The sequence below is a fragment of the Pangasianodon hypophthalmus genome, chromosome 5, assembly GCF_027358585.1.
Source record: "Pangasianodon hypophthalmus isolate fPanHyp1 chromosome 5, fPanHyp1.pri, whole genome shotgun sequence".
In the NCBI taxonomy this organism is placed as follows: Eukaryota; Metazoa; Chordata; class Actinopteri; order Siluriformes; family Pangasiidae; genus Pangasianodon; species Pangasianodon hypophthalmus.
The window spans coordinates 31885309-31893314 of NC_069714.1; the positions used below are offsets into that span (position 1 = coordinate 31885309).

At 39.7% G+C, this 8006-nt stretch overlaps 1 protein-coding gene across 1 annotated transcript in view; it reads right to left on the reverse strand.

Annotated features, from left to right (window-relative positions):
• Nucleotides 1–111: 111 nt before the first annotated feature.
• The window catches only part of itgav (integrin, alpha V), a 40065-nt gene continuing 32170 nt past the window's right edge, over nt 112–8006 (reverse strand). The window contains exons 26-30 of the mRNA XM_053234060.1: nt 7944–8006; nt 5622–5735; nt 5275–5382; nt 4618–4740; nt 112–3765 (exon numbers count right to left, since the gene is read on the reverse strand). The exon at nt 7944–8006 is cut by the window's right edge and continues 63 nt beyond it. Of these exons, the coding sequence (XP_053090035.1) occupies nt 3667–3765; nt 4618–4740; nt 5275–5382; nt 5622–5735; nt 7944–8006 (507 nt within the window). The 3' untranslated portion in view covers nt 112–3666. The remainder of the gene's footprint in view (nt 3766–4617; nt 4741–5274; nt 5383–5621; nt 5736–7943) is intronic.

An 8006-nucleotide genomic window follows, 5' to 3' on the forward strand; every position in this document is an offset into this window, starting at 1 on the left:
GGAGCTGCTGGTAATTTTTTCTGTTAATGCCACAGTCATGTGACGTGTATGAAGTTGAAACACTGATATACAGCATGTTATACCGCAAAAAAAGATTATTTCAAATTAAAATCCTTGAATCCTTCACTTTATTAAAATTGCAGGAGTGTGATGTTTAACGCTGCACTTTTAGTGAGCTGATAAAGTTATAAAATCAATTTTACAACGCTCTCCTCCATGAAGGATGTGTACAACTTCTACAAACACCAACATACTGTATATCAAGTTTAAATTTCATGAATCAATTTTTTTAAAATCTCCCTTTATTTTTACAAAAACCTTTCATTTTGACATTAGAGACTATTGCAACAAAAAATATTTTTTTTTAAAACAGAATTATATTTTTAGTGCTTTTTGAAATACAGATTTTCTGAAATCCTCCAGTTGATTAATAAGGATGGAGGATTTCTTTTAAATCAAAATTATTCCTTTACGAGTTACAAAATTTAGACCTGAATCGGATCCTTACATTAAAACATTCTTCAAACCTCATTGTTTTATTTTAAACAAATACAATTAAACTGTAAAGTAAGTCTTAGGGAATTATATAAGTAATGTTATGATAATACTGATACTCAGTGCTTTATTTGTTAAATCCCGGATCAGCCTGGAATGTGTGGAATTTGGCGACTCAGATTATCCAGTACTGATAATCTCAGCGTTTAGGACAAAGGCTTTCCAAGCACGAGACGTTCTGGCCAAGGCTCGAGGTTTGTGCTCCAACATATAGCTACGACATACTTCAGTAATAATTCAGCACAGGTTATGATCAAAATCCAAAATATAGCGTCACACATTAAAAGAATTAGCAAATGTAGTGTTGAAGAAAGACTCATGCTAGCTGGCTTCTTGCCCATCGCTAGTCTGAGTTTCTTTCTAATTCTCACAAAATAGTCTTGTCTGTTAGACTTGTCTATTTTGTCTTTAATATAAATTTAACACAGAGGTTTTATTTAAGAAAATGTTTATAGCGAGTGTGGCAGGTGTGGGTGTGGTTTAGCCGCAGGAAGTTAAATCTACCGTGCAACTAAATTACCGTGTAAATTAAAACGTTCAGGAGGTTGAAGGTTCGACAAAAATATTCTAATCGGCTTCACAGAAGGGAAAAATAACATTATTAACCGAGAGCAGAGATTTCAAACACAACCGTGTAGGATGTCGATGTTATCCGTTGGATTTATATTTCTAGCTACACACGTTTCGTTTCCAGTTTAGAGCTCTGGTTCTGGATATTTGTGATGCTGAACACATTTACTTTCAGACACCTCCATTTTGCGTAGCTCTCGTGATGAATGTAAGTGAACTGACTAACAGAACTGGAGAACCGCAGCGGGCCTAGAACAGAGCCTTGTGGGACGCCATGATGCACTTTTTAACCTAACGAGTTAATAAACTGGTTAAATAAAATCTACGGTCAGTTTAAACCACCTGAGAGATGGACTGATGAGGAAACACACCCAAACTTTAATCCATTATTTATTTATTTATTTTTAAATTCATGGAAGCGTTAGAAAATCACCTAAACCTCGCTCTGAAAAAAAAAAAAACATCAAATACTCAGTGGAGCATGAAGGACGTTAAAGTTATAATTACTGACATTACTTTTTAAACACAGAGTGAAAAACTGAAAATCCTGACAAGGAGATGATTCGACTGTTTGGAGTGTAAATGTGACCCAATATGGGTAAATTCATCCGGCCAAGACGATAAAAACATTAACCGTGGCCACGATATATATAACGGGGGAGTATTTTATATACGGGAGTGTAAATTAATCATTACAGTATCAGTCATAAAAATAACACAAACCTGCATTTTAGCAAATTAAATACCTGAAGTGAGCTTGATTCTTTACTTGGAGGATCATTAGCTACTCAATTTTCTCACAAATCCTAGACTGACTTTTAAATGTCGTTAAATTCTTTCATTAAATTTAACAACATGGAAAAGTCTGTCTAGGATTTGTGAGAAAATTGACTAGCTAATGAGAATAAGAAAAATCTGTTTTTTTTTTGTAGTAAAATATATATAACTCTGTGATGTATCTTACATAAAGAGGTTTGTGTTCGCTACCTGTGGGTCAAATACAGACATGGTGCAGAGAGTAAACAGGAAATGGTAAACACTTTGGGGTACAGGATTACCCATAATGCACTGCGACTATACGCATGTAGGGAATAGTGAGTATTTAAATCTTAATTTTTAAACAAAATGTTCACATATTTAATTAAGTACGCCTAATAGGAATCAGGGAATGATCCGTTTGTTTTGTAGAAAATGGTAAAAAAAAAAAAAAAAAAAAAAAATTGAAATGCCGAAAGAAATAAAGTTACGTAGCAGTTTAAAAAAAAAAAAAAAAAAAAAAAAAAAGTATATAATAATATAATATTTACTGTTTCAAACCCCAGTCTGGAGTAGGGTGCCTAAGTAGGCAGCATGTTTAGGGCAGCAGATTGAGGGCGTGTCTCAGAAAAGGCAATCCCATAATTCAGTTCCCTGGACGAGGTTATAGAAATCCTCGCAATTTCACATCGCACTTTAGCGTAATTTTATTTATACGTCAGCCATTTTGACTTACAAAGAAACTGCACTTTTAATTTTACGTTCTTCTTCTTCTCACATTTTAACATTCTGTCCCTCATCTGTGAATTTTGAAGTTTGCAAAACTTTAATGAACGCTGCTGCTTATTAGCTAGTAACCAGTTTGTTTACGTTACTAGCAAACGTTACCGTGACAACCGTTTGAGAAACACTGGATGTCTGTGCTATCGTTTGATGTTTTTCATCGATTTACGTAACAGTTACAATTCGTAAACTTTTTTTTTTTTTTTTAATAAGACTTGCAAACTGAACGTAGCTGTGCGAACGTTTCAGAAAGAAAGACTTCGTTGCTATGGTAACAGTCAATGACTCCAGATAATAATGTACAGCTATCTGATGAAGGTTAGTTACAGTAGCCATGACGCTTGAGGAAAATATTATAAAAATGTTAAACTAACACGGTGGACACAGTTACTAGAGAAAATGTTCACTGTACTAATCGTGATAATATCTTAATTGTGAAAAAGCAACTTTTGTTTACTCGCCATCGCTAGCTGGATCCTGAACTAGCGGTTAACACGCTAACTAGCTTTAGCAGCTAGCAAGTTTATCTCATTAATCGAGCTACATTCTGCCCCAAAAACGCTTCCTACCTGGGTGTGATTTTATACAGTATTCCGCTAATACTAATAATTATCAGTAATATCAGCACAGGCTTTCACAAAGTACAGAAAGAAAATAAAGCAAAATTGTTACCGTTACATTAAAAACATACAAAAGAAACACAAATCATTATATCATCAGAGATTTAGCTTTCATTAACACGTTAATATTCTGTATTTATCTTTAATTCTTATTCCATTATTTATGTGAATTGTTTTGACCTCTATCACTCTTTCATAAATCAAAATCAGCACACGTTAAAGTTCAACCTGTCAGTGCAGTAGAGGAAGGAAATGAGCCAGTAACGCACATACACACACACACACACACACACACACGCGCACACACACACGCACACACGCGCACACACGCGCACACGCGCACACACACGCACACACACGCACACTGTGTTTAGCGTGTGTATCAGGCCTCAGTGTTCTTGTCTCCGTTCTCCTGAGGCTGGAGCTGCTCCTTCTCCGTCCCGTCCTCCTGTGGGGGGCGCACTCTCTTAAAGAAGCCCAGCTGTAACACACACACACACACACACACACACACACACACACAATCAGCTAAACTAAATTTAACATCAGCCCCCTCCCCTATAGACACTCTAACCAATCAGCACACAGCCCCCTCCCCTAAACACACTCTAACCAATCAGCACACAGCCCCCTCCCCTAAACACACTCTAACCAATCAGCACACAGCCCCCTCCCCTATAGACACTCTAACCAATCAGCACACAGCCCCCTCCCCTAAACACACTCTAACCAATCAGCACACAGCCCCCTCCCCTAAACACACTCTAACCAATCAGCACACAGCCCCCTCCCCTAAACACACTCTAACCAATCAGCACACAGCCCCCTCCCCTACAGACACTCTAACCAATCAGCACACAGCCCCCTCCCCTATAGACACTCTAACCAATCAGCACACAGCCCCTCCCCTATAGACACTCTAACCAATCAGCACACAGCCCCCTCCCCTACAGACACTCTAACCAATCAGCACACAGCCCCCTCCCCTATAGACACTCTAACCAATCAGCACACAGCCCCCTCCCCTACAGACACTCTAACCAATCAGCACACAGCCCCCTCCCCTATAGACACTCTAACCAATCAGCACACAGCCCCCTCCCCTATAGACACTCTAACCAATCAGCACACAGCCCCCTCCCCTAAACACACTCTAACCAATCAGCACACAGCCCCCTCCCCTATAGACACTCTAACCAATCAGCACACAGCCCCCTCCCCTATAGACACTCTAACCAATCAGCACACAGCCCCTCCCCTACAGACACTCTAACCAATCAGCACACAGCCCCTCCCCTATAGACACTGTAGTTAATGTAGTTCAGTTGCTCACCTTGTACATGATGAAGATTAGCAGTGCGAGCAGCAGCAGTCCAGCTAACACGGCTACCACCACCACCCAGATGGGGGCAGGCTGGGTCAGCTCAGAGTTCACCCACACCACACTGAGGCTCGCCTACACACACACACGCACACACACACACACACACACACACACACACACACACACACACAGTAACTTCGGTAACATTCACTACTGCTTTGATTACTAATAGTTTGCTACTATTGAACAACCACATTTTATTGTAGCAGATATTAGCACTTAGCTAGCTGGTAACTTGGTCAGCTAGCTGCTGCCGGAATATAACGTTACCATGACACCCACAATCTATTCATACTCATATAAGCTAGTAATTAAACAGCTATAATTAGCACTTGTTCAGCATTGTTGTTTGTGTGCAAATTTAAACTGGTTATTTAAACTCAGACACGCCCACAATTAACCATATAAGGTATATATAAAAGTCTTGCTCCAAATAAGAACTCAAAATACCTCATGAGTGGGCGTGGCCTATTTGCTGATAAACCAATAAGAAATTAGCCTGGTCTATAAAAACACACTGTTTCTGAAAATCACGATCCTTTAATAACATGAGAGTTTAATTAGCATAATTAGCATATTATATTATTATAAAAATCACAAACTCACAGATGTGCTGTTAACTGGCAGCTCAAAGTCCAGGTTTTTGTACGGCATCTCAATCACGCTGAACGACGCTGAAGACTTCACCACGTACGAGTGGTTCTGAACATCGGCCTGGGAACGAACACACCACACACACCTCGTTACGTTACCACGTTACTGCTTTTACAATAACTATAACTACCACCCCATTAAGTAACTCATGCTAGCAAACTACATATACTTTTTGTGACACTAGCTACTAGCTGTGACGTTAGAGCTAGTTTCAAACTTGACTTGCAATTTTATCTTTTTCAAACTTGTGTGAACGTGCCACATAAATATATAAATATATAAATAAGGTGTAAAGAGACCTGCAGGAACGTGGACACGGCCAGTCTGGAGTAGATGAAGAGGATTGCACTCTGTCCTCGCTCCAAGCGGCCAACCTGACACTTAATCTTCAAGCACTGAGCCTTCTCACAGTCCTGTAAAGAGTCCACAAAAAAAAAAAAAAAACAGAACTTGGACACATTTCATACTTCAGCCAAAAAAAAAAAACTTTCACGAACTCAGTAATGAATCAGCAATACTAAAGATTCCAGGAGCTGCAACTCAAATCAAGTCCAAGTCCCTAATCTGCTACTCAAATCAATACAGTTTTATTTATATAGCACTTTTAATAATGGACATTGTCACAAAGCAGCTCCCTAATGAGAAGTCAGAGGTGACAGTGGTGAGGAAAAACTCCCTGAGACATCATGAGGAAGAAACCTTGAGAGGAACCAGACTCAGAAGGGAACCATCCTCGTCTGGGTGACACCCGATAGTGCGATTATAAATCATTCCCTTCTGTAACTGTGTGCTACAGAGTCAAATAGTGCCAATTGTGTAAACAGGAACTTGAATCAAACTGAAGGTACGTCATGTGATATGGAGGGGATCCACATCTGCTCCATGCAGACTCTCCACTGGTGTCCCACTGGTCTCCTATACTCGATCTCTCGGTGAGGTCATATCCTCACATGGGTTTTCATACCACTGCTATGAAGATGACACTCAACTCATCCTCTCCTTCCCTCCCTCAGACTCTCTCTCAGCATGAAACTGAACTGCTGTTCATCCCAGGTGATTCATCCCCATGTCAGGATCTTCTGATCTCGCCTTCGGTTACTGCACGCAACCAATCAACTGTCCTTCTCCTCTCACACCGCTAATCTGACACACTCATGCTGATTTCTCCTTTACAACATCAGAAGGATTTGTCCATTTCTCTCCACACAGGTGCTTGTTCAGTCGCTTGTCATTCTGAGACTGGACTACTGCGACTCGCTCCTGGCAGCTCTGCCTCTGAGCGCCATTCTTCCTCTGCAACTGATACAGAATGCAGCTGCACGATTGCTTTTCAACCTTCCTAGGTTCTCCCCGTTGCTACGCTCAAACAGAGTTTTATACTATAATACCTCCCCAAAAGAGTATTTCAGTCTCATGGTATTCTTCATCCGTGACCCAGTGACCCAGTATCAGGATTCATTTATTGACAGAGACTTTAAAGCACTTTTTCTGTAAGTCGCTTTGGAAAAGAGCGTCTGCCAAATGCCATAAAAATAAATGTAAGCTATCTGCTGTTCCATGATGGAGACTGGAGAGCAAACTGTTCTTAAATCAAATCAAAGTGCATAACTCTGATGACGTAATGGGTAACAGCACAAATATCTTGAAAACTTTAGCTGGTTGGATAAAGTTTTCAAGATATTTCACAATAAAGATTTATAATTATCTATACACTGGTGAGTGTATTTGCCTACAAGGGAGGGGGGTGTGTGATGATCATGATGCTTTGTAACTTCTCGACAAAGTACGGTAGAACAATGAAAATGGTACCATATCAAAGCTTATTAATTTATCTTCACTTTGAGACCAAAGATTATTACCTAACTGTAAATTATTGGTCTTTTACTGCAGAGTACATTTGTCTACGCATCATACAGTTCCATTTGGTGGCTTGTGAAAGTGTCATTGCTTAACATTTCCTAGGAACAGTCGCGTGATATTTTCCCTCAGAAACCATGAAACGGTGTAAACAACGCAGATAACTTCTGCTACATTTGTGGTGAGGTTACATTTGCATCTCAAAAGTACAGTATGACGGCAGAGGTAAAAAAAAAAAGGCGTACCTCCGATATTTTGTATGCAAAATAGGGGATCAGGACAAGAGTTAGTCCTCGGTGTCAATTCAAATGTGTAGATTTGGTCAGTTTTCATGAAAAAAGCATGAAAATGTTACATGAAAAAAATAATAAATGAATGGAAAGTTATGTTATTGGTATCAATAAAAAGATAGATTTATAATGATTGATGTGGCACCATTCTCATTGCTATATCACATTTTGCAGAAAAGTTATGGAGCACAATCGCACACACACCCCGCTTCTAATTTTGAATTATTTTGATGCAATTTTGACCTGAAGCTGTATCTTGGAAACTGGAGCCAATTAACACTCAGGACTTAATTTTCCTTTATTAGTGACTCACTTCTGCTAAAATTTAGCTACTTTCATTTCCGAGGCTTTCTCCTCGTAGACCAGTGTTATTAGAACTTGGAACCGATTTGAGTAGCAGCTTCGGTTGAGCTAACTGGCTGTTAGTTGATGACATCATCAGTAGGCATGAAGTGATGTCAGTGATGTCAGTACCAGCGTCAGCATGTCTTCGTCAGCCCTCTGGTCCTGCAGGTCTCGCCGGTGAACGTGGCTCCG